The following is a 27,682-nucleotide window of genomic DNA, read 5'->3' as shown; positions in this document are numbered from 1 at the left end:
GCTTGAAGTAGCTTGAGGCTACTTCAGATGGTACTTTGGGAACTGTTGGGAACAATGTGGTGCTGGGAATCAAACCCAGGACCTCACACATGCAAGGCAATTGATTTTTCCCTGGGGAAAAATCTCTGTTTTGTTAAAAATATTAAAGAAAGCAGTATGGTATCTGCAAAGTGCTATAAAGTGAGCTACACCTGCATTTCTTACATCTTTATTTTGCTGTTACAAACTTTTATCTTTACGGAGGAATAGAGGTCTTGGGATTGTAACTGGAGCAAGATCTGCCAGCAGAAATGCAGGGGCAGTATCAGTTTCCAGTTGCAGACTACATTTATAATTAAAAAAAACGAAGTAGATTGCATAATTAAATAGCCATTTATTTATTTTAAAACAGGTCAGTTTACTCTTAAACTGGTATTCTAACACAGACATTTAATTCAGAGCATATGAACTCAAAGGTAGTTACTTAGCTATTTACTTAGTGGAATGTTTTCTGGTGGTCTCTCTGATGATAGACTCAGACTTTTTTTTTAGAGTTTGAATTTTTTAAAAGAAATTTATGCTCTTTATATATTAATTTTTTATTTTATTAGTGAAACACCATGAGGTACAGTTGTAGACTTAACAAACTTTCATGCTTGGGTTTCAGTTATACAATGATCGAGTACCCATCCCTCTATCAGTGCCCATTCTCCACCACCAATGAACCCAGTAGCCCTCTCAACCCCCCTATCCCATCCCCCCCACCCCGCCCCACGTCTGTGGAAGGGCATTCCCTTTGCTCTCTCTTTCCTTTAGAGTGTTGTGGTTTTCAATAGAGGTATATTGAGTGGTCATTGTGTTTGGTCTATAGTCTACTTTTAGCATGCATCTCGCATCCAGAGTGAATCCTCCAGACGCACTTTATTTGGTTTTCCCTTCTCTATCTTAGCTGCCTTTTCCCCCAGCATTTGCTGCCAGCTTCCAAGCTGTGGAGCAGACCTTCTGCTACTTATCTCAACTATTCTTAGGTGAACGTTCATCTCCCATTCTGTTACTTTGTATTCCCCAGATAAGTGCAGTCTTTCTATGTCTGTCCCTCTCTTTTTGACTCATTTCACTTAGCATGATACTTTCTATGTAGAACCACTTGTATGCAAATTTCATGACTTCATCTTTTCTACCAGCTGCATAGTATTCCATTGTGTAGATGTATCAAAGTTTCTTTAACCAGTCATCTATTCCTGGGCACTTGGGTTTATTCCAGATCTTGGCTATTGTGAACACTGCAGCAATGAACATACAAGTGCAGAGGTCACTTCTACTATACCTTTTTTCATCTCTGGAATATATTCCCAGGAGTGGTATTGCTGGGTCAAATGGGAGCTCAATTTCTAATTTTTTGAGAATCCATACTGTTTTCCAAAAGGGCTGAACCAGTCGGCATTCCCACCAGCAGTGATAAAGAGTCCCTTTCTCCCCACATCCGCGCCAACACGGGTTGCTTTTGTTCTTTTGGATGTGGGCCAGTCTCTGGTGTGAGGTGATATCTCATTGTTGTTTTGATCTGTATCTCCCTGGTGATTAGTGATGTAGAGAATTTTCTCATGTGTTTTTTAGCCATTCGTATTTCTTTGGAAAATTTTCTGTTCATTTCATGGCCCCATTTTTTGATGGGGTTGGATGTTTTCCTCTTGTAGAGTTCAACCAGTGCTTTGTATATCCTTGGTATCAATCCCTTATTGGATAGGTATTGGGTGAATATCCTTTTCCATTCTGTAGATTGTCTTTGTATTTTGGTCACTGTATCTTTTGTGGTGCAGAAGCTTCTTAGTTTAATACAGTCCCATTTGTTTAATCTCTGTTTCCACTTGATTGGTCAGTGACATGTCATCTTTGAAGATACCATTAGCCTCAATATCGTGGAGGGTTTTGCCGACCTTGTCTTCAGTGTACCTTATGGATTCTGGTCTGATGTGAGGTCTTTAATCCATTTTGCTTGGACTTTTGTGCATGGTGTAAAGTTGAAGTCTAAGCCCATTTTTTTGCACGTGGTTGTCCATGTATGCCAACACCATTTATTAAAGAGGCTTACCTTGCTCCACTTCACATTTCTTGCTCTCTAATCAAAGATTAGATGTTCATACATTTGGGGTTCTGCGTAGGGGTATTCCACCCTGTCCCATTGGTCTGTGGCTCTGCCTTTGTTCCAATACCATGCTGTTTTAATTGTTACTGCTCTGTAGTAGAGTTTGAGGTTGGGGAGGGTGATGCCTCCCATCTTCTTTTTCCCAAGAATTGCTTTAGCTATTCGTGGGCTTTTGTTGTTCCAAATGAATTTTAGGAGTGCTTGATCCATTTCTTTGAAGAATTTCATGGGTATCCTTATAGAGATCACATTGAATCTGTATAGTGCCTTGGGGAGTATTTCCATTTTGTCAGTGTTAATTCTTCCTATCCATGAGCAGAAGATATGCTTTCATTTCCTCATGTCCTGATTTATTCCGTGGAGTAGTGTTTTGTAGTTTTCTTTGTAGAGGTCCTTTACCTCCTTAGCAAGGCTGATTCTGAGGTACTTGATTTTCTGAAGCACAAGTGTGAACGGGAGAGCTGTTTTCATGTCTTTTTCCTCTGTCTCATTATTTGTGTATAGGAAGGTTATGGATTTTTGGGTATTGATTTTATAGCCTGAGATTTTACTGTAAAGTCTATTGTTTCTAGTACCTTCTTGGTAGAGGCTTTAGGATTCTCTAGATACAGTATCATATCATGTGCGAATAGTGAGAGCTTGATTTCTTCCTTTCCTATCTGGATGCCCTTAATATCTTTTTCTTGCCTAACTGCTATTACAAGTACTTCTAGCATTTTATTAAACAGAAGTGTTGAGAGTGGACATCCTTGTCTTGTCCCTGATCTTACTGGGAAGGCCCTTAGTTTTTCCCCATTGAGGATAATGCTTGTCATAGGTTTGTCATACATGGCTTTGACTATCTTGAGGAAAGTTCCTTCTAAACTCATTTTGGTGAATTTAAGGGGTGCTCCTTTGTTTGTGATTTCCTTCTGTGACCTTGCTGCTTGCAGTATTGTGTCTCTATACACGGCATCCATCTTTCTTACTATCATATGCTTTGGAGTGTTCTTATTAGGGTCCCTTTTATCTGGCACCCTTCTGGCTCCTTGGATCTGGATGTCTGCATTCTCTAGCTCTGGGAACTTTTCAGCAATGATTTCTTTCACTGTGGCTTTTTCATTGCAGTTGCCTCCCTGTCCTTGTATTTCGATGATTCTAATGTTATTCCTCTTGAAGTCATTCCCTATTTTTCTGATTTGCCTTAGAGTTATTTTGAGGTCTTTTCCCATTGTTTGTTGTTGCCTATATGATTTCTGCTGCTCATCTTCAGCTCACTAATTCTGTCTTCAGCTGTAGTCATTCTACTGCTGAGGGCACCCACAGAGTTTTTTTTATTTCATCCACTGAATCCTTTATTAGTGACACTTCCTTTTTTCATTTTTTACAATTTTATTTATTGAATCACTGTGAGAGAAATTACAAAGCTTTCGGGTTTAAGTCTCGGTCTACAGTGAAACACCTGTACCTTCACCAGTGCCCATTCTCCACCACCAAAAACTTTGTATACCCCCATCCTGCACCCTCCCCCTACCTGTGGGGCAGATGATTTCCACATTTCTCTCTCTCGCTACTTTGATCACATTCAATATTTTGAATGTGACCCACCATTATTATTTGGGATTTTACCCCAACACTCAGATGTGCTGAAAAGGCAGCCGTAGGCAATTTGTTTTCTATTGCTGGTTAAGAATAACATATGTTGTTCTGTGGGTAGCGGCCACGTGATTTTGAAATTCCGAAATTTTAACACTTAAATCTGAGGGATTTCTGCCCAAACCTGTGGGATCTGAGATTTGTTCCTGAGTTTCTGGCATCATGACCATTAAGCAGCTTGATCAGGAGCCAGAGAGGCCGTTCATGGGCGGTGACTCGGGTCTCCTTGGGGTGGGGAGGAAAGGGCCGGATCCACCCCCATGTGGTGAGGCCCCGTGTGTCTCATCACTGCAGGCCCAAACCTGACTGTCTAGTGGCCTCTGGAGGATGGTGGCCACCGAGCCGCCTAGGGGGAGCAGGTGGAGGGACAGCACCCTTTTCCCCCCTGGAGTGGCCCAGTGACAGTAACCTACTGCGGGGTCTGAACGCATTTCTGCCAAAAGCCACTGGATTCTGAGATTTGTTCCTGAGTCTCTGGGATCATGACCATTAAGCAGCTTGATCAGGAGCCATAGAGGCCCTTCGTGGTCAGCGACTCGGAGTCTCTTTGGGGTGGGGAGGAAAGGGCTGGTTCCACCCCCATCCCTTGAGGCCTGACGTGACACTTCTTTTTGTAGCTTTCTTATTTCTGCTCTCATTTCTTCCTGTGTTTTCTCGGCTATCCTTTCCACTTTTATTTTTTACTTTAATTTTCTGGATGTCTGCTCCATTGATTCTTTGAGTTCCTTGAACATCCTCAGCATTTCATCTCGGGATTCTTTATCAGAGAGATCGTATTAGTGGGTAACCCCTGTTGAGGATTCGAGACTCTTTTCTTTGTCCTCTCCTCATAGTGGAGATTTGCGCTGTTTCCTCATGCTGTTTTGGTTGTATAGAGGTAAAACCTTCAAGTTCACTAGCACTGTTCCCTCGTATTGCCAAAAAAGATTCTGAATAAGGTTCGTCGATGGTGGTCACCCTTCTCCCCTTCTAGGATACGTCCTTCCTCTTAGACATTATTCTGTGGCTTATGATAGGCATCTAGTGAATCATTGGAGGAGGTGCTCTTTTATATTGGGCTTATACAACTTCTTGCATACACTAGTCTTTTGTTGGAATTGGAGTAGGCCGGTGGATTATTGTCATATTGTGTTTGAGGTGGCCAGGATGTTTTCCACAGAATTAGGTGATGAAGGTTGGGATATGAGTTGAAAGTGCTGGGAGTGGGAAATATAACCCGCCACACAGAAGGCCACACCTACTTTAGGAGGCCACGCCCCTACAGTGGCGGCCACACCCCAGCCTGTTCAGATACTTGTCCGCAGACCTGTTGAGAGGGGCTGAGGCTAGTTTGGCTGGTGCTAGGGAGGGAAGTGAAGGCAGGTGCCCCCAGGCTGGTGGGGTGCGCAGACGCTGCCACAGACCTGTTGAGAGGGACGGCAGCTCTTAAGAGTTTGATTTTGTGGCCATTCCAGAGGTGCTCAGAGTTTACTCCAGATTCTGTGCTCAGGGAATACTCCTCGTGGGCCCTGGGAACCATATGTTTTGCCAGGGGTCAAATCCATGTCATCTGTATGCACGCCTTACCAAGCCTTGCATGCTATACTCTTTCCAGCCGACAGATTTTTTTTTTTTTTAAAAAAGTACACCTATTGCAAAGCAAGCTTGACCTGTGATTTCCCTGTGGTTTTAAAATTTAGAGTAATCAGCAGTACTACTGTAATATTTAATGTAGAAATGTGGGGCTGGAGCAATAGCACAGCGGGTAGGGCGTTTGCCTTGCACGCAGCCAACATGACCGACACAGGTTCAATTCCCAGCACCCCATATGGTCCCCTGAGCACCGCCAGGGGTAACCCCTGAGCATCGCCGGGTGTGACCCAAAAAGCAAAAAAAAAAAAAAAAAAAAAAAAAGAAATGTATATGATGCTCATAGGTATCTGAAAGTGTGAACAATTGGAAGAAACTTAAGTTGCTTATTATTATTAAGCAGATTAATGCTACTTTTTAGTGTTTCAAGAATATAATTGATCAAATCCAAGATGCCAGCAAAATTTGAAGTTAAGGATGCAGGGAGATAGCTCTGAAGGTCAGCGTTGTCTGGGTGTGATCCTCAGCAGCACCACAGCGCGGTCTCCTGTGCACTGTTGGGAGTGACCCCTGCGCACTGAAAACAGCCCATGAGCACAATTGAGGAAGGCCCTGAAACAAAAAGCAGCAACCAAAATTTTAAGCTGCCTAGCTAGTATCTTCATTGCTGTGCATACAAAACTTTCAGATCCTAGGATATTTTTTGTTGATCTCTTCCTTTCAAAAATCACTGAATCATAATTCAGTAATTACGAGAAGGGAAAATTCTAACTTTTAGACTCATAAGCCTTATAAGTTAAAAAAAATTTAATGTTGAATCATTGCACATTCATTTGTGTGCTTGTCTTCTGCCAAGCAAATTTGTATTATAGTTTGTACCAAATTTCTAGATATGTGAAGTGAAAGGAGCAGATAATGTTTCTTGTTTTCAAAGAGTTTAATGTCTGACATGGGAGTTAGAAATTAAACATGAAAGATATTAAATATATTACTTGGGGGAAATGTTGAAAAAAGCATGATGAGTAGTTCCTTTTTTTATTTCTGCACTATTGAGTTCAATAATGTGATGTGAAATTTATTGGATCACTTCCTTGCAAGATCTGATTAAGTTCATAGATAAAGTTGTAAACATTTAATTAAATATTTGAAATCTGTTCTGTTGTCCAATTTAATTCTGCATCTTTTGGACCAAATTTAATTAAATTTTATGCTTCATTTAAACTTTTTCAGTTTTTATTTAAAAAATATATTAGAAGAATGAAAGTGAATGGTATAGACTTCGTCCTCTAAAATAAACTAGAAAAATGCTACTGTGGTTATTATTAGCCTTCCGTCTCATAATCAGTTGGCAGTGGCTTCCAACAGTAAACTTAGAGCTTTGTGTAATATCTGGCTAGTCTGCAAACAAGTTAGTAGTAAATGCATGTAATATGATACAGAAACAGAATCTTGATATTAGAAACAACCCCTCTCTTGTGCGCATGAGAAGAGAGAAATGCATGTAGATATGTACACAGATACCCTTTTGATTAATCTCAGAGCAAGTGAACCTTCCCTGTTCGGGCTCTGTAGTCAGCTGTCAGATTTCCTTTACCAGGCTGGTATTTATTCAGTCAGTTGAATATGGTTGGGGGGAGCCTGAAGGAGATGGGTGGTTTCAGTTTCTCCTTTAAGTGATGTCATGACTGAGTTTGGAAAGGAGCAGAATCAGAATCAAACTTTTTTACCTTAATCACGGAGTCGTAGATACTCCGAGATAGCACTGTAGCACTGTCCTCCCATTGTTTATCAATTTGCTCGAGTGGGCACCAGTACCATCTCCATTGTGAGACTTGTTACTATTTTTGGCATATCTGTTATGCCACGGGGAGCTTGCCAGACTCTGCCGTGTGGGCAGGATACTCTCAGTAGTTTGCTGGGCTCTCTAAGAGGGTTGGAGGAATCGAACCCGGGTTGGCCATGTGCAAGGCAAATGCCCTACCTGCTGTGCTATTGCTCCAGCTCACTCTGAGATAAGTAACCTAAAATTGTAGGAGTCAGATTTGAAAATCTGTAATGAGACAGAAACAAAATATTAATTGCATGTAAATTCCTAAAGAGGGCAAATGTTGGAGATTTAACATTTCAGAAAGGAATATACTTTTCAGAAAGGAATTTATCTTTCAGAAAGGAAAAATCTGCACCCTTGTTAAGTGTACATTTTTAAAAAAATTCTGCTTTTTTTTGTTTTATTGAACTACTGTAAATTACATTAAAAAGTTCTTGATGAATTTCAATATAAGTGTGCATTTTTTTTTTTCAGACAGCACAGAATAAAAGCATAGACTCCGTAGGAGTTGGTTTGGATAGGCTCTACAATTAGTTAAGAAGAAAAGGTTGTAAAAGTACCAGTCATTATTGTTCTGAACTAAAGGAAAGTTTTAAGAAGATCTTCATTTGTATGGGTTTATTTCTGTGTTTATCTTGGGTCATTAGGACTTCTGATGTTAATTTACGTATTTACAGTAATTTTTTCTGATGAGGCATTTTTTACTAATCATTGAAGATAATGTTTTTTGTTTTTATTTCAATTATTAGTAATTGAGTTTTTTTTGCTTCACTAAGTTAACATAATCATAAAATTTATATACATTGTTGTAAAAAATCTGTATCGTTCCAATTTTAGTATATGTGCTGCCGAAGCGAGCACATAAAGTAAAGTAAGTAAAGGCCCTCCCGTTGATCATCGATTTGCTCGAGTGGGCCCAGTAACGTAGGGCGTTCGCCTTACAAGCGGCCAACATGGCCGACCCGAGTTCAATTCCTCCGCCCCTCTCGGAGAGCCTGGCAAGCTACCGAGAGTATTCGATATGCCAGACACAGTAACAACAAAGTCTCCAATGGAGACGTTACTGGGCCCGCTCGAGCAAATCGATGATCAACGGGAGGGCCTTTACCTTTACCTTTACCTGTTGTAAAAAATAAGACATTTAGGAAAAGTACGATATTAGAGCACAGCGGGTAGGGTGTTTGCCTTGCACAAGGCAGACCCGCCGAACCAAGTTCAATTTCTCCGCCCCTCTCGGAGAGCCGGCAAGGTACCGAAAGTATCTTGTCCGCACGGCAAAGCCTGGCAAGCTCCCCGTGACGTTTTCGATATGCCAAACACAGTAACAACAAAGTCTCACAATGAAGACATTACTGGGCCCGCTGGAACAAATCGATGAACAACGGGAGAACAGTGCTACAGTGCTACGATATTGGAAAATATAAATTAGCTTATCTCTTATGTGTATTTTTCATCCTCAAAGTCCTTTATAGTTTTTATTAAATATATTGAATTGTAGTTAAAGATTAAAATCTCTCTCCTCATAGTTAATCCTGAAGGAAGTTGACTCGCTATTGTATGTCGACACTGACATCCTTTTCTTACGACCTGTTGATGATATTTGGTCTTTACTGAAGAAGTTTAATTCCACACAAATTGCTGCAATGGCGCCAGAGCATGAAGAACCTCGAATTGGATGGTATAATCGCTTTGCCAGACATCCATACTATGGGAAAACTGGAGTGAACTCTGGAGTTATGCTGATGAATATGACTCGAATGAGAAGAAAGTATTTCAAGGTAAGAATGATAAAGGTTGACATGTCTCTGTTTATCCTAAAAATATTAGATTTCCCTTTTAGTTTTGTGTTACTAAAAAGTAGGTTTAACTGTTCGGATTTCCCACTTAATCTAGAATAGAAGAAAGGTGTTTTCTTAATAATTTACTTACTAGAGCATTGTGATAAATCAAGTGAGATGGAATTACAGTGAAATAAAATAATGCACTCATGACATCTTTTTTCTAGGTTGTTATTCCAAGCAGCAGTTGTTATTTTATAGCATGCAGGTATAGAATACTTGAATCCAAAGTGTGCTTTGTCTTGGGAAAGCATAGATTCTAGAACCTGATGATACGTTAGTTGACTCCTAGACATAACTTAGTATTCTGGAACCTTGAACATCTCTGAGATTTAGTTTTCCCATCTGTAAAATGAAGATTATATCAAACAATCCTGAAACCAGAGGGCTTTTATGAGGGGTAAAGGAATCAGTAGCACACAAATATTGGATATTTTGGTGTTGTGTTCTATTTTGGGAAAACACATGGTGGTGCTCAGGGCTTACTTCTGACTCTGTGCCCAGAGATCACTCTTGGTGGGGCTCCGGGACTAGATATCTCTGCGTTCAGAGCCATAGTAGGCCCTCAGATGTGATGTCAGGGAACTATTGCTCCAGCCCCAGTTTTGGTCCTTTTGTAAAACTTAAAAGTTCCTGCATGTAGAACTGGAGAGATGGCACAGGGATCACTACAGGACCTGAGTTCCAGTCCAGCACCTCCCCAACGCTTTCAGGGTTCACTGGCCTGAGCATTGGACCTTCAGTCAGACTTCCTGATCACTGGCTATCACAATAAAAAAGTCTTTGCAGTTTTCATCCCTTTGAAATTGAGAATCAATGAGTCAAGATACTTAAATTCTCTGATTGCATATATATGTGTGTATATGTATATGTGTGTGTATATATACACATAATTCTCTTGATACATATATACACACAATATATATAAAAATTTTTTATATTAAGTATATTTACACAATTCTCTATGTGTGTTATATATACTATTCACCAGTGTCCATGAGTCATATTTGCTGACTAAGTAACTGTAGGTTGTAATTTCTTGGAGTCAAACTATTTGCCTGTCTTTGCTTTATAATTTGTGCACTTTTTAGCCACTACCAAGTTAGTTTAATTTTCATCTGTCAAGAAGTAAAACAGAGATGACCGATAGGGTGTTTGCCTTGCTCGCAGCCAGCCCGGCTCGATTCCTCCACCCCTCTCGGAGAGCCCGGTAAGCTACCGAGAGCATCTCGCCCGCACCCTGGCAAGCTACCCGTGATGTATTCAATCTGCCAAACACAGTAACAACAAGTCTCAAAAAAAATGGAGACGTTACTGGGCCCACTCAAGCAAATTGATGAACAACGGGAGGACAGTGGTCAGTGGTCTAATAAGCAGGCTTATTTATTTATTTAATTTTATTGAATCACCATGAGATAGGTACAAGCTTTCATGTTTGGGTTACGATCACACAATAATTAAACACCCATCCCTCCACCAGTGCACATTCCCCACCACCAATATCCTCAGTATACCCCCCCCTTCCCACCCTCCCCCTGCTTCCATGGCAGACATGATTGGTTGTTTCCAGATTTTGGCTACAATGAACATACAGGTATAGATGTCATTTCTACTGTGCTTTTTTGCATCCTCGGGATATATTCCGAGAAGTGGTATTGTGGGGTCATATGGAAGCTTGATTTCTAGTTTTTGAAGGACTGTCCATATTGTTTTCCAGAAAGGCTGGACTGGTGGGCATTCCCAACAACAGTGAAGAGTGAGTGTCCCTTTTTCCCCACATCCACGCCAGCACTGGTTGCGTTTGTTCTTTTTAATGTGAAGCAGACTTATTTATAAACAAGATCTGTTTAAAGTACTGATAGTGCTTAACATTGTAGCTCTGTAGCACTGTCCTCCCATTCATCAATTTGCTCGCGTGGGCACCAATAATGTCTCCATTGTGAGAATTGTTTTTACTGTTTTTGACATATCGAATATGCCACGGGGAGCTTGGAGCAGTAGCACAGCAGGTAGGATGTTTGCCTTGCACGCGGCCGACCAGGGTTCAATTCTTCTGTCCCTCTCGGAGAGCCTGGCAAGCTACAGAGAGTATCCCGCCCACACAGCAGAGCCTGGCAGCCTCCCTGTGGCATATTCAATATGCCAAAAACAGTAACAAGAAGTGTCACAACGGAGATGTTACTGGTACCCACTAGAGCAAATTGATGAACAGTGGGAGGACAGTGCTTACAGTGCTTAACATTAAGCATTTAAATGTTAGCTAAAATAGTGATTCTGAAGTTTACGTGCGTATAGACTTAGTATTTATTCATTTGCATCTAATTAGGACTAAATTAAGAATTAAGGGCTATTTTTATGATAAGAATATATCTTTCTATTCACATATTTGTCAGACATTTTTCTTCTATCTTCTGATAAATCAGAATTTGCTAATATGTTTAAAAATTGCATGAAATAGATAAATTCTGCAGATATGCAATTTATTAAGAGTGAGGAGTGGAGAATTAAAAAATAATTTAGGGGGTTGGAGAGATAGTGTGTGTTGTTGTTGGGGGACCACAGGAGAGATAGTGTAGTGTGTTGTTGGCGTACCACAGGAGAAATTGTGTAGTGTGTTGTTGGGGGACCTCACTCTGCTGTGCTCAGAGCTTACTCCTGGCAGTGCTTGGGGCACTAACCATGTTGTGCCAGAAATCAGAGCTGGGTCAACCATGTGCAATGCAAACAACTTACTGAGCTACAACTGTAGTCACTGAGCACAGCCAGCACTTGCCTTGCACATGGTTGATCCAGGTTCAATCCCAGCACTCCATGTGGTTCCCCGATCCAGGAGTGATCTCTCAGTTCAGAGCCATAGTAGGCCCTAAGAACCACAAGGCATCGAAGCAAAACAAAAAACAAAAGAATAAAATTTCTCTCACCTGAAATTTGGCCGGAGCAGTAGTTGAGTGAGTAAGTTGCTTGTATTGTGCATACCTGACCCAGCTCTGATCTCTGGCACCACATGGTCAGTACCCCAAGCACTTCCAGGAGTAAGCTCTGACCACAGCAGTTTGGTCCCCCTACAATAAAAATAAACAACAACTTGAAGGACAATTTTGCAAAATGGAGTTTATCTTGTCTTTTATAGAATCTCCTTTATTTTTTTACAAAACAGGTTTCAGGGCTACGGATTTTCTAAGCTGTTGGCTGTCTATGTATTTAAGTTTTTTGAGCCTTTTTTAAGTCTTGATTTCAATTAGTTTTGCCTCCCATGATTGAGTGTATTAATGAAGCCACTGTAATCTTTGCTATTGCTGCTTCTTTCCAGATTGTTAGACTTCAAGCGCAGAAACATACCAGAAGATGGTGCTATAAGATTATCTGCTAAGGAATAATGTCGCTTCTCAGTAATTCTTTATTTGAAACTTACATAGTTATAAGAAGTTTAGTATTACAAAGAATAAGTTTAGTACTACAAAAAGATAGTTTAACATCCTTGGTTTGTAAAAGAGATTCAAAATAGAGCTATCATTCATATCTATAATTATTTTTTACTTGTTGAAACATATCTTCAATACTTTAACAGTTTCTCCCCTTCTTTAGTTTTTGCCTGTGACATATTTTCAACAGCCAGAGGTGTTTTATACATATCTGTGAATCTTGCCCTCTGGTTCTTATCAGGTGATTAGACGCTATTATACACTGTTCATTTAGGAACATGACTGTTTAATTTTTAATTTGCATTGCTATTACTGATCATTGCCGTTATTCATGACATTTAGGTTCAATATAATGTATTGTTATTTTGCTTCTCATTATGCTTCATAGTGATTAAGACACTTATTAATTTACTGCCTAGTATTTTGTTGATGATTGATTTTGCAGTGTTGAACACCTACTAGGATATTTTTTTGACGTTTGAGAAAAACACAGGAATAGGAATAAAGCATTTTGAGAATACTTTTCTATTCATTGTCTTTGTTCATATCCCCTCTCTGTTGTTTTTGTAAAGTAAATTTTGTCTGTTTTTTCAAACCTCCTGAATCATTGTACAGTTTTATATTCAAAGTACTTGTGAGTTCAGAATGTGGGGTGCATGGCGTGTACATACATTCAGTGGCCAAGAGCCACCTCTCCAGGCCTCCCAAGCAAAGGAACCAAGAGACAGAGGACTCACGGATAGATGGTAAAGATGGCCCAGCTTTAATGCAGGGCTGTTAGAGTATTGATTATAAGAAACTTGAAGATATCAGAACCATGTAGTTTGAGGGTGGGGAGTAGCTCAAAGGGCTAGTGTGATACTTTGCATGTGGGGTACCCCTGTTGGATCACCATCGTGAGGTTGAGCCCCAGCAGCATCGTCCACTTCAGCACACTGGGAGCAATCTCCCTGGCAGCATACTGGGAGTGGTCACTGAGTACAGCCAGGTGGCATGCCTGAAGATAAATAGCCCCCCTGCCCAAAAAAAAAGAGTACATGATTAATTTGTCTGGGTTGAAAATTAAAACACAGAAGTAACTACTTTTCGAAGGAAAAATAAACCTGTTTTCCTGCAACCCTGGTGTTCTTTCTGTAATAGTAGCACATTAGACCTCTAGTGAAGACAGTATTGGTTGGCAGCCTTCCAGGTTAGCTGGAATTCAGGACTGGGTAAATTCTAGACCAGTTGTTAATCTGTGGTAGCAAAGGTTAGAATCTTCAAGATGGGTTAGTTCAATCTCCCCATTCTTTTAACTCTAAAGGCATCAAGAAATGAATACCTGTTTCCTGGAATTAAGTCTTCAGTACATCCAACCAAACATATCCTAATTATCCCTTCCATGGGATGATAAAAGTTGTAGACACTCCATATATATCACTAGGTGGAACCCGGTTATTTTCCTTAACAGATATTCTTTGACTTGGTCATTTATATTCTTCTTTGCAGAGTTCTTTTCTTGAATTTTCTAATGTACAAGTAGCAGCACTTTAAAAAAAAAAAGAAAGGTCTCAGTTAATTAAGGGTAAGATGGGCAATATACCCAACAACTAATCTAAAATTGCAAAATAAATACAAAGAAAACTTTAATATGTTAATGAGGAAGCAAGTGAATATTTTAATAGATATTGATCAGGAAATCTGTGATAAAGAGGCCAATTTTTCATGAAAATTATGCACTGTAAAATATAAATAATAACTTTCTGCATCTCATCTCTTTCCTCCATAATTATCAAACATATTTTTTGTGTTTATCTTTATATGTATTTGTGTGTTTTTACTTATCAGCATCAAATGATCTCTGAAATTTCAATTATAAAGATCAGATCAGTCTGTGAAATAATTAGTGATAATGACAATAATAATTGCTAATGAGTATATTTTGTGCTAAATATCATTTCAAGTACTTTTTAGTTATTTAGTTTTATATTAACAGGCATGATCCTCAGCAACTCTGTTACTTAGACACAGGTAGTATGTGTACATATTAGAGACAAAATTCTGTATTTTTAGATAATGTCACAGTTACAGTACTAGGTATACAGTCATCTGTTAGTCTTATCAACTGAAGGTTGATTACATGTCATTTGGTTTTGTAACCATCTTCCTTATTGGTCCTTCATAATTGGTAAGGGAAGAGTGAGGAACTATCACTGTGTGCTCACATTTTAAATGTGGGAATCTAAAGATCATTTAAATATATTTATCCACAGAATGATATGACAACTGTACGACTACGATGGGGAGATATACTTATGCCCTTGCTTAAAAAATACAAACTAAACATCACTTGGGGTGATCAAGATCTCTTGAATATCATATTTTTTCATAATCCAGGTAAACATTTATATTTTCTTTACTATTTGGAGTTGCTTTTTAAAGAACATTCATAGATCATATTGAGTAAAAAGGTTTGATTTTAGATTGTATTAATTACTGATGTATATGTTAACAGAACAAAACTTGGAGACCAGAGCAAATAGTACAATATGTGTAAGATGTTTGCCTTGCATGTGCTAGACCTGGGTTTGATCCCCAGCATCCCAAATGGTCCTCTGAGTAATTCCTTAGTGCAGGACGAGGATTGACCCTTGAGCACTTCTGAGCATGACCTCCAAAAAACTAAAAAGAGAATGAAACTGCTTAAATGTTTAATTGGAAGAGCTTTTTGAAGAATTGAAAATAAAAAGTTATGGAAAACATTTTTTTCACTAATTTAAATATTAGCTTGTTCTGTATATGCTTTTAACTTAAAATTTTTCTAAAAGTTTATTTTGTGGAATTAGTGTTTAATCGTTTTGTCTTTCTTTACAGAGAGCCTTTTTGTTTTTCCCTGTCAATGGAATTATCGACCAGATCATTGCATATATGGAAGCAATTGCCTAGAAGCAGAAAAAGAAGGAATCTTTATTCTTCATGGAAACAGGGGTGTTTACCATGATGATAAACAACCAGCGTTTAGAGCTATTTATGAGGCACTGAGAAATGTAAGCACTTGTTTTAGGGCGGGGAGCGCGGGCTACTCCCATCAGTGCTCAGAGCGTATTCCTGGCTCTGCACTTAGGGGCCATTTTTGGTGGGTAAGTGCCTTACCCACTGTACTATGTCACCTTTTTTATGTCTTCCATGCTCCTAAAATTAGCTCTCAAAGAAGCTGTGGCTTCTCTTGGTGGAATCTGGGTGCAAGGCATGTTTACTGATACCAGGATACCTTTCCTTCTGAGCTCTTTCAGTGCCATAGTGGGAAATGTAAACAGACACACAGTCACCTTGTGTACACTTCCTCATCCATTTTCATTCCTGTTTCCTAAACTTGTATTTCAAAAAGTTTCATCATATAAATGGAACATTACCGCCACTCCTCTCTCTATGAAAAAGGGAAACTAGTAAAAGAATTGCAAGAGTTTAGAATTTATTTCTCTTTCTAGTTTTCCTTTTTCTCCCCTGCCCCAGGCCAGAGTGTATTTTTAGTACTGTTTAGAAGTTACTTAGATTAGTCTCCCCCCCACCCCCCTTTTACTTTGTTCCTTTTTTTTTTTTTCCTTTCGGGCCACACTCATTAATGCTCAGATGTTACTCCTGGCTCTGCTTAGGAATCACTCCTGGCAGTGGGGGACCATATGGGATGCCAGAGATCAAACCTGGGTCAGCCGTGTGCAAGTCAAATGCCCTCCCTGCTGTACTATTGCTCCAGCCCCATCTTTTGTTTCTTTTAATAAGTGAATATTTATTTAAAATAACCTTGCCTTCCTTTTATTGCTGTTGCCACTATGCCGGGTATGTACGTGACTACTGGTTGACCTCCCACTCGCTCTCCAGGTGGTGCTCACACAGTTAACTTGCTCTGGGAAGTGAGCTCATGGACTTAAACTTACAGCTTTAGCGCTTTTGAGCCACTGCCAATCCCCAGGCCCTGCGGGATTTCTTTTGTTCTCTTTTTCAGTGTGGTTACCATTTGAAACACATGGATCTTTTGTTTCAGTACTTTCCTCTGTTTTAGGGTTCCACTTTCTCTCTACCCTCCATATTTGAGATTTTTTATAGTCCAAAAGTTCATTATTTTTGTACTCAGTTTGTTTTTTGTGTCCATAGATCACATATGAATGGAATCCTGTGGTATTTGTCTTTCTGACTTATTTCACAGTACCTCCTAGGTTATTTCCCCTGTCACCTGTTCTGATAACAGTGTATTCTCTTTTCTTTACCTACTGCATTCTTAATCCAGTAGTCAGTGGGCAGATTGAGGGGTTTTTTTTTTCAGTTTTATTGTAAATAATGCTGCAGTAAGTAAACATGGGAGTACATATATCTCTGTGAATTGGGGTTTTTATGTCTAGGAATATATACCAGGATGCAGAATAATCGAATCATAAGGAGCTTTTACTTTCAATATTTTGAAGAATCTTCATAATTCTTTCCATAATGGCTATACCAATTTACATGTCCATCGATAAGGGTTCTCTTTTTTATTTTTTATTTTATTTATTTATTTATTTATTTTGCTTTTTGGGTCACACCCTGCGGTATCCAGGGGTTATTCCTGGCTTTGCACTCAGGAAACATTCCTGGCGGTGCTCAGGGGACCATATGGGATGCCAGTGATCGAACCTGGGTTGTCTGCGTGCAAGGCACATGCCCTACCTGCTGTGCTATTGCTCCGGCCCCCTGGGTTCCCTTTTTTAACACTTGTTTCTTGAATATCATTCTCATATTTGTTTTGATTTGATTTTGTTTTTGATTTGTGTTTCCCTAATGAAAATGGTGAACATATTTTTATGTGTTCCATAAAAATGCCTCATTTGTTCTTTGTTTGGACCAGATTTCTTTCACTTTGCAGAAGCTTAAGTAAAGTAAAGTAAAGTAAAGGCCCTCCCGTTGATCATCAATTTGCTCGAGCGGGCCCAGTAACGTCTCCATTGGAGACTTTGTTGTTACTGTGTCTGGCATATCGACTACGTCACGGGGAGCTTGCCAGGCTCTGCCATGCGGGCGAGATACTCTCGGTAGCTTGCCGGGCTCTCCGAGAGGGGCGGAGGAATCGAACTCGGGTCGGCCATGTTGGCTGCGTGTAAGGCAAACGCCCTACCGCTGTGCTATCGCTTCAGCCCGCAGAAGCTTAAATTTAGCATATAGTCCTGATGGTCTTGCTTTTGTTCTCTGTTCTGTTCTGAGGTAAGTCTCCAATAAGCGGACTCAGCGTTGGTAAGCATACTTACTGCCTACATCTTCTACTCATCTTCTTATTTTGGGTCTTACATCCAAGTTTGAATCAGTTTTTCTGTGTTGTGGGGCAGGAGTGATAGCACAGTGGGTAGGGTGTTTGCCTTGCACGCCACTGACTCGGGTTCGATTCCTTCGCCCCTCTTGGAGAGCCTGGCAAGCTACCAAGAGTATCTTACCGGCACGGGAAAGCCTGGCAAGCTACCCATGACATATTCGATATGCCAAAAACAGTAACAACAGGTCTCGCAATTTGTTGTGAGATGTTACTGGTGCCCGCTTGAGCAAATCATTGAACTGGAGGACAGTGCTATAGTGCTACAGTGTTGTGTTATGTAATTGGCTAGTTTCTGGGTTTTTTTTTTTTTTTTGCATCTGTCTGTTCATTTTTTCCCAGTACTATTTATTGATTTTTTTTTTCATTGTGATTTATTTTGGTTCCTTTGTCCTAGATTAATTGTTCGTTGTAGTTTTTTCTTTCTGGATTCTCAGTTCTGTTCCGTTGATCTGTTTTTATCCTGGTACTTTTGTGTTTCAGTTTCATGTTGTAGTTTGAAGTCAAGGAGCACAAATACCCCAGTATTTTTCCTCATAAACAACTTTGGTATTTGATTTCTTTAAATTCCAAATAAATTTTATGATTTTCTCCCTTTTTCTGTGAAGAAGTGCTTTTAGGATTTTGACAAGGATTACATTAAGTCTATAGCCATTTTAAGATTGTGAATTTTCCCATCTCTGAGCACAATATTTCCATCACCTTTTTTTGTTTGTGGCAGTGTTTGAGAGTGTTCAGTGCTCACTTCTGGCTCTCTGCTGAGGAGTTACTACTGGCAATGCTTTGGATCAAACTGGGAGGTGGTGCATGCAAAGCAAGTACCTTAGTCCCTCGACTGTCACTTTGTATCTTCTAACTTATTTCAACTATGTCATACTTTTCTCTGTCTACTTGTGATTAAATTTACCTCAGGATACTTCATTATACTATAAATGGGATGTATTTTCTGATTTCTCTTTTGGCTATTATTTGTTTATAGAAATGCAATTGACTATTATATGTTAATTTAGTGCCTGACATTTTCTTACTTTTACTCCGAGTCTTTAGTATTTTCTAGGGATATTGTCATGTCATTAGCAAATAATGATAATTTTACCTCTGGATTTCTTTTATATCTTTCCATTGTCTAATTGCTCTTTGGGATTTTCAGTACTGTTTTGAATAGTGATTAATGAGTGCAGGCATTCTCATCTTGTTTCTGATCTTAGAAAGAAGACTTTTCAAGTTTTCACTATTGATTATGATGTTGAATAATGGTTTTTCATATAGCCTTTATTAAGGTACATTCCTTTTGTAATCATTGAGAGTATTTAATCATAACAAGATTTTGAATCTTATCAAATGTCTTCTGAGACTATTAAGATAATGGTCTTTGATTTTTGTCCTTTTGTTGATATCACCTTATGTCACCTTAATTTGGGTAGTTCAGATCTTTCTTCCTTTTTTTTTCTTTTTGGGTCACTCCTGGCTCTGCACTCAGGAATTGCCCCTGGCGTTGCTCAGGGGACCATATGGGATGCTGGGAATTGAACCCGGATTGGCTGCATGCAAGGCAAATGACCTACCTGCTGTGCTATTACTCCAGCCCCCATAGGTCAGATCTTTCTTATTGATTTATACCTAAATAAACCATAAGACATAAATTGAACTTAATTATGGTTTGCAATTCTTTTTTTTCTCACTAAACTTTGTTTTTAAGGTTTGTGACTCTTTTCTTTTTTGTATTTTTCTTTTTTGTATTTTTCTTTTTTGTATTTTTTTTAAAGAAAACTTTATTAAAAAAATGAAAGTTTGGTACTGTGGTTTAGATAATAATAGGGACTCACGTATGCATTCAGTGTTCTGCTATACATCCTTCACCAGAGCTTCATTGTCATTCCCCCTCCCCCATCCCTGTCTGCACCCTGACCAAGCTAACGTCAATTCTGTAGAATAGTTGTGGAATTTGGTTTCTTAGTGTTTTGTTGAGAATTTTTTTTTGGGGGTCACACCCGGTGATGCACAGGGGTTACTCCTGGCTCTGCACTCAGGAATCACCCCTGGCGGTGCTCAGGAGACCATATGGGATCCTGGGAATCGAACCCGGGTTGGCCGTGTGCAAGGCAAATGCACTACCCGCTGTGCTATTGCTTCAGCCCCTTGTTGAGAATCTTTGCATCTTTTTTTAAAATTTTTTTAAATTAATCACCATGAGATACAGTTACCGCTTTACAAACTTTAGTAATTACGTCTCAGTCATACAATGATCGAGTACACATCCCTCCACCAGTGCCCATTCTCCACAACCAATGTTCTCAGTATTCTTACTGCCACTCCCCTCCCCCCCAACCCCACTCCCGCCTCTGTGGCAGGCACATTCCTTTTTACTCTCTCTCCTTTTGTGTGTTATGGTTCCCAAAACGGGTACTAAGTGGCCATCATGTTCGGTCCATAGTTTAAGCATACATCTCATCCTGAGCGAGCCCTCCAAGCATGTACTTGGTGGTCCCATCTCTATCTCAGCTGCCTTTTCCTCAGCATGTGAGGCCGGCTTCCAAGCCATGTAGCAATCCTCCTGACCCTTATCTCTGCTATCCTTGGGTGTTAGTCTCCCATTATGTTACTTTATATTCCACAAATGAATGCAATCAATCATTCTATGTCTGTCCCTCTCTCTCTCTTTTCATTTATCATGATAGTCTATGTTGATCCACTTATACGCAAATTTCATTACTTCATCTTTCTAACAGCATCATAGTATTCCATTGTGTAGATTTACCAGATTTTCTTTAACCAGTTGTCTGTTCTTGGGCACTCGGGGTTTTTTCTAGATTCTTGCTATTGTAAATAGTGCTGCAATAAGCATACAACTACAGATATTATTTCTACTGTACTTTTTTGCATCTCCGGGATATTTTCCCAGAAGTGGTATTGCTAGGTCAAATGGGAGCTCAATTTCTAATTTTTTGAGAAACATCCGTATTGTTTTCCAAAAGGGCTGAAACAGTTGGCATTCCCACCTGCAGTGAAGGGGAGTCTTATTCCCCATATTCAGGCCAACACCAGTTGCTTTTGTTCTTTTGGATGTGTGCCAGCCTCAGTGGTGTGAGATGATAGCTCATTGTTGTTTTGATCTGCATCTCCCTGATGATTACTGTTGAAGAGCATGATTTCATGTGCCTTTTGGCCATTCGGATTTCTTCTTTGAGAAAGTTTCTGTTAATTTCATTGCCCCATTTTCTGATGGGATTGGATGTTTTCTTCTTGTAGAGTTCAACCAGTGCTTTGTAGCACAGCGGTAGGGCATTTGCCTTGCACGCAGCCAACATGTCCGACTCGATTTCGATCCCTCCGCCCCTCTCGGAGAGCCCGGCAAGCTACCGAGAGTATCTCGCCCGCACGGCAGAGCCTGGCAAGCTCCCCGTGACGTATTCGATATGCCAGACACGGTAACAACAAAGTCTCCAATGGAGACGTTACTGGGCCCGCTCGAGCAAATCGATGATCAATGGGAGGGCCTTTACTTACTTTTAACCCTTTATCAGGTGGATCTTGAGTGACTATCCTTTCCCATTTTGTAGACTGTCATTGTATTCTGGTCACTGTTTCTTTTTTAGGTGCAGAAGCCTCTTGGTTTAAGATAGTCCCATTTATTTATCTCTGGTTTCACTTGCTTGGTCATTGGCGTTTCATCTTTGAAGATACTATTAGCTTCAATGTTGTGAAGGGTTTTGCTGACCTTTACTTCAATATACCTTATGGATTCTGGTCTGATGTTGAGGTCTTCAATCTATTTTGATCTGACTTTAGTGCGTTGTGTTAGGTAGAGTTTTGAGCCCACTTTTTTGCATGTAGCTGTCCAGTTTGCCAGCACCATTTGTTAAAGAGGCTTTTCTTGTTTCACTTCACATTTCTTGCTCACTTATCAAAGATTAGATGATCATTAATCAAAGATTAGAAGATTAGATAGATTAGATATTTGAGGGTGTGTGTAAGGATATTCAACCCTGTTCCATTGGTCTGTGGTCTTTGCCTTTGTTCCAATACCATGCTGTTTTAATTATTACCACTTTGTAGTAGAGAGGTTGGAGAAGGTGATGCCTCCCATCTTCTTTTCCCCAAGAATTGCTTTAGCTGTTCGCGGGGATTTTGTTGTTCCATAATGAATTTCAGGAGTATTTGATCCATTTCTTTGAAGAATTTCATGGGTATCCTTATAGGGATCACATTGAATCTGTATAATGCTTTTGGGGAGTATTGCCATTTTGACAATGTTATTTCTCCCAGTCCATGAGCAGGGGATGTGTTTCCATTTCCGCTTTTATTTCATGAAGTGGTTGTTTTGTAGTTTTTTTTTTTTTTTTTTTTTGTAGAGGTCCTTTACCTCTTTAGTTAGGCTGATTCTGAGGTACTAGATTTTCTGAGGCATGTTTGTGAACAGGATTGTTTTTTTCATGTCACTTTCTTCTCTCTCATTATTTGTGTATAGGAAAGCTATGGACTTTTGGGTATTGATTTTATAGCCTGCGACTTCACTATACAAGTCTGTTGTTTCTAGGAGCTTCTTGGTAGAGGCTTTAGGGTTTTCTAAATACAGTATCATATCATCTGTAAATAGTGAGAACTTGATTTCTTCCTTTCCTGTCTGGATGCCCTTAAATATCTTTCTCTTGCCTAACCGCTATTGCAAGTACTTCTAGTACTAGTGGAAGTAGTGGTGGTGAGAGTGGACATCCTTGTCTTGTAGTGGTGAGAGTGGACATCCTTGTCTTGTTCCTGATCTTAGAGGGAAGGCTCTTAGTTTTTCCCCATTGAGGATAATGCTTGCCATAGTCTGGTGGTAGATGGCTTTGACTATATTGAGGAAAGTTCCTTCAGTACCCATTTTGGTGAGAGTTTTCATCGTAAACAGGTGCTAGATCTTGTCAAATGCTTTCTCTGCATCTATTAATGTGGTCATATGGTTATTGTCTTTTATGGATATGATGGATTATATTGATTGACTTCCGAATGTTAAACCATCCTTACATCCCTGGGATGAATCCCACTTGGTTGTTGTGTATGATCTTTTTTGATGAGTTGGATTCTATTTGCTAATATTTTGTTGAGGATCTTCACAACCGTATTCATCAGGGATTTTGACCCGTAATTTTCTTTTATTGTGGTGTCTCTATTTGCTTTTGGTATTAGGGTGATATGTGCCTGGTAGAAACTGGGAGTGTTTTTGTTTCTTCCATTCCTGGAAAACCTTGAAAAGAACTGGCAATTGGTCCCCTTAAATGTTAGGAAAAGTTCACTAGTGAATCCATCTGAACCTGGGCTTTTGTTGTTGGGAAGTCTTTTGATTACTGTTGGTGATAGGCCTATTCAGGTATTACAGATCTTCTTGGTTCTGCCTTGGGAGGTTATAGGAATCCTGGAATTTATCCATTTCTTCTAGGTTCTCTTTTGTGGAATACAGACTTTCAAAGTAATATCTGATGATCTTTTGAATTTCTTTGGTTTCTATTGTGATGTCCCCCTTTTCATTTCTGATTTGGTTTATTAGGGTTCTCTTTCTTTCTTTCTTTCTTTCTTTCTTTCTTTCTTTCTTTCTTTCTTTGTCTTGCTAGTGATTTATCAACCTTGTTTATTTTCTCAAAGAACCAGCTCTTGGTTTCATTGATCTTTCAGATTGAGATTTTTTTGTGTGTGTGCTTTTTGGGTCACACCTGGCAATGCACAGGCTCATGCTCTGAGGAATTACTCTTCCTGACGGTGCTTGGACTGTAGGGGATGCTGGGAATCAAACCCAGGTCAGCTGTGTGCAAGGGAAACACCCTACCCACTGTTCTATTGCTCCAGCCCTTTGGATTTTATTTTGAGTTTCCGTGTCGCTAATTTCTGCTCTAAGTTTAATTATTTCTTTCCTCCTGCCTGGTTTGGGCTACTTTTGTTGGTGTTTTTCTAAGATCTTGAGCTGTGAAGTCAACTTATTTATATGGGCCCTTTCTTCTTTCCTGAGAAATGCTTGCAGAGCTGTATATTTTCCCCTTAACACTACTTTAGCTTTGTCCCACAGGTTCTGGTAGCTTGTGTCTTCATTCTCATTTGTTTCCATGTATCTTTTGATTTCTTCCTTGATTTCTTCCCAACCCACTCATTGTTCAACATTGAGTTGTTTAATTTCCAGGTGTTTGGTTTGATTTTCCGCATTTGTGTGTGATTAACTTATATCTTCAGTGCATCGTGCTCTGAAAAGATAGTTGATACAGTTTCTATCTTTATTATTCTATTGAGGTATACTTTGTGACCCCACATGTCGTCTATCTTGGAAAATGTTCCATGTGCACTGGAAAAAGAATGTGTATTCAGTTTTTTGTGGATGGAAGGCCCTGTATACATATTTTAGCCCTCTCTCTTCTATTTCTTCCTTCAAATCCAGTACTTCCTTTTGGAGTTTTAACCTTGCTGATCTACCCAGAGGTGGTAAGGCAGTGTTGAAGTCTCCAACTTGTATTGTGTTGCTACCAGTGTCCTCCTTTAAGTCTATCAGCAGTTGTTTTAAGTATTTAGCTGGTCCCTCATTGGGTGCATATATTTTCAGGAGTGTGATTTCTTCCTGCTCTACATATCCCTTTTTTATTAAAAAAAAATGTCCTTTGCTGTCCTTTCTAATCTTTTTCAGCATGAAATCTGTGTTGTCGGATACTAGTATGGACACTCCGGCTTTTTTGAGGGAGTTGTTTGCTTGAAGGATGTTTTCATCCTTTGAGTCTTTGTTTGCTCTGACTGTTCAGATGTGTTTCTTGTAGGCAGCAGTATGTTGGGTTCAGTTTTTTAACCCATTTTGCCACTCTGTGTCTCCTAATTGGTTCATTTATTTTTTAATTTTTAAATTTTTTTTGCTTTTTGTGGTCACACATGGTGATACACAGGGGTCACTTCTGCCTCTGCACTCAGGAATTACTACTGGCAGTGCTTGAGGGGACTGTATGTGTTGCTGGAAATTGAACCTGGGTCGGCCATGTGCAAGGCAAACACCCTACCCGCTGTGCTATCACTCCAGCCCCCTAATTGGTGCATTTAGACCACTGACATTGAGAGAGATTATTGTCATTGGGTTTTGTGCCATCTTTCTGTAGAGGTTTGTTGTGCTTGTAGGGGTTTTTCTTGTCTTACAGTAGCCCCGTTAGTTCTTCTTTTAAGGTTGGTTTTGAGTCTATGAAGTTCCTGAGTAGTTGTTTATCTATGAAATAATGTGTTGTTCCTTCGAGTTTGAGTGAGAGTTTAGCTACATAAGTATTCTTGGTCAGGCATTCATTTCATTGAGTTTTTTCACTAAATACCACCGTTGTCTTCGGCCTTGGAAGGTTTCCTCTGATAAGTCTGCTATAAATCTAAGGTGTGCTCCTTTGTATGTGATTTCCTTCTTTGACCTTGCTGCTTGCAGTATTGTGTATCTATCCCTGGTATCCATCATTCTGATTATGATATGTCTTAGAGTCTTTTTATTAGGGTCTTTTTTTAGCTGGTACCCTTTGGGCTCCTTGGATCTGGATGCCTGCATTCTCCAGGTCTGGGAACGTCTCAGCAGTGTTATATTTATTTTTTATTTATTTGCTTTTTAGGTCACACCTGGCAATGCTCAGGGATTGCTCCTGGCTCATGTACTCAGGAATTACTCCTGGCAGTGCTCGGGGACCATATGGGATTCTGGGATTCAAACCCGGATCAGCCACGTGCGGGGCAAGCGCCCTACCCACTGTGCCGTCACTCCAGCCCCACAGCAATGCTATCTTTAACTGTTGCTTTTATATTGGGGTTGCCTCCCTGTCCTACTGGTACGCCTATGATTCTTAAATTGTTTTTCTTGAGTTCATTCCCTAGGTTTCTGACTAGCTATTTTGAGATCTTTTCTCATTGTTGTTGCTTGTAAGCTTTCTGCAACTCATCTTCAAGCTCACTGATTCTGTCGTCAGCTGTAGTCATTCTACTATTCAGGGCACCACTGAGTTTTTTATTTTATCTACCAAATCCTTTATTAGTGACACTTCTGTTTGTAGCTTTCTTACTTCTGCTCTCATTTCTTTTTTTTTTTTTTATAATTTATTTATTTATTGGCATTAAAATCACCCACAATGATCTTGTAGAAGGTGTGGTCTTCTTTATAGAACTTCTCTAGCTCCATGTAGAACTTCTCGATTTCTCTTTCATCATAATGAGATGTTGGTGCGTAGACAACGAAGATAGAAACTGCAGGCAGTGAGCCACATCTATTCAAATGTAAACGTCCGATTCGGGTTGTTAGGCATTCGAATGAATCAATGCTCTTGGCCAAGTTTGTGTTGACAAGGACACCGATGCCTCCAACACCTCTTTTATCGCATGTTCCGAGGAACAATTCTTCTCCGGTGTCGAAAACGGCATGGTGAGATTCGTGCCTTCTTGTCTCGGTCAGACCAATGATGTCGTACTTGATCATTCGCGCTTGTACCATGAGGTCCTCGATGGATGCATCTGATGCTAGCGTACGTGCATTGAAAGTACAGACGATCATTTTTGTCTTCCTTCGTTGTGGCAGCCTAGGTCGGCCTTGAGATTTTGTCGGCCTCTCCTTTCTCATCCTTCTCAGTGCTGCCTTGTCGGTGAAGCCTTCAGGGTCAGGTGAATGAGACCAGTTGTAGTTACTGGTTTTGGCATATCGAATACACAGCGTATAGCTTGCCAGGCTCTTCCGTGCGGGCGAAATACTCTCGGTAGCTTGCCAGTCTTTCCGAGAGGTATAGAGGCTCTTGGGGTGACCTCTAATCACCCTTGTAGGTGTTGCCATATTTGAACCCTATCAAATATGGTACGACAATTCCATAGGACCGAGAAGATCAGCTGAAGAACTTCACATCGGGACCCATGGCCTAGAATGGAACGAACAGGGTGAGAGACTGTCTGAGTTCATCATGTCGACCAAGACCATCCATGGTAACTCACAGTTCCAGAAGGCAGAATCTAAACGATGGACATGGGAGTCTCCCGGTGGACGATTCCACAACGAAATAGACCACATCATATTCAATCGACGGTTTTGCCTGACTGATGTCGCTGTTGTCCCAAAATTTCGAACGGGATCGGACCACCGTCTCCTTCGTGCAAAATTCTACTTCACAGAGCGGGGAGAAAGGGCTGCAAAGTTCAAAAAGAGAACTCCCAGAATGACCACCAACTGGGAACTCTTTGGTACTATTGCAGCAACATGGGAAGATGCCATTGTTGACAACATTGACGAGGAATACGATCGACTGGTTCAGCACCTCCATGAATGTGCGAGGAACGCCAAGAGAGAGATAGCCACAAAAAGTCGCCTATCTTCGAAAACTCTTGAGCTAATTCGCCAGCGTGGTTTGGCGCATGCCTCAGGCAACCGCAAGCTAACGTCCGAGCTTGCAAAGCAGTGCAGAGATGCGATCAAGGAAGACCTCAAAGAGAGAAGAGCAGAAGTACTGGTAGATGCGGCAGAAGCCGGGAAAAGTATTCGTAAGGCCCGCCTGTCCTTCGCCAACTATAAGACCAAGATGACTGCCCTCCGACGTCCTGATGGATCCATCACATCCTCCAGAACGGCAATGGAGAAGATTATCCATGACTTCTACTCAAATCTCTTCGATAGCCATGTCCACTTGCCGACATACCAAATTCCACAGGATGGGTATGTCGTTCCTAACGTTCTCCCTTCCGAAATCCGACACGCCATTTCGTTGGTAAAGAAGCAAACAGCACCCGGCCCAGACAAGGTCAGACCTGAACACCTGAAGAACCTGCCGTCAGTACTCATCAATACACTGGCTCGGCTCTTCACTCGCTACCTGTCTGAATGCAAGATTCCGTCCCAATGGAAAACCAGCAGGACCGTACTACTGTTCAAGAAGGGAGACATCCATGACATTGGCAACTATCGCCCGATCTGCCTATTGTCTGTCATCTACAAGCTGTTCACTC

The 27,682-nt window shown here is 40.3% G+C and overlaps 1 protein-coding gene across 2 annotated transcripts in view; it reads left to right on the top strand.

The window, feature by feature from the left end:
• Positions 1 to 27,682, top strand: part of GXYLT1 (glucoside xylosyltransferase 1) — a 69,516-nt gene that overhangs the window by 29,296 nt on the left and 12,538 nt on the right. For both annotated transcript variants that reach the window (XM_056117793.1, XM_056117792.1), the window contains 3 exons: positions 8,684 to 8,935; positions 14,670 to 14,793; positions 15,271 to 15,443. In XM_056117793.1, the coding sequence (XP_055973768.1) occupies positions 8,684 to 8,935; positions 14,670 to 14,793; positions 15,271 to 15,443 (549 nt within the window). The remainder of the gene's footprint in view (positions 1 to 8,683; positions 8,936 to 14,669; positions 14,794 to 15,270; positions 15,444 to 27,682) is intronic.

Source organism: Sorex fumeus, unplaced genomic scaffold, assembly GCF_029834395.1.
Source record: "Sorex fumeus unplaced genomic scaffold, SorFum_2.1 ptg000036l, whole genome shotgun sequence".
Taxonomy (NCBI): Eukaryota; Metazoa; Chordata; class Mammalia; order Eulipotyphla; family Soricidae; genus Sorex; species Sorex fumeus.
The sequence above is the reverse complement of the archived record's forward strand: the minus strand, read 5'-3'. Positions and strand labels throughout refer to the sequence as shown.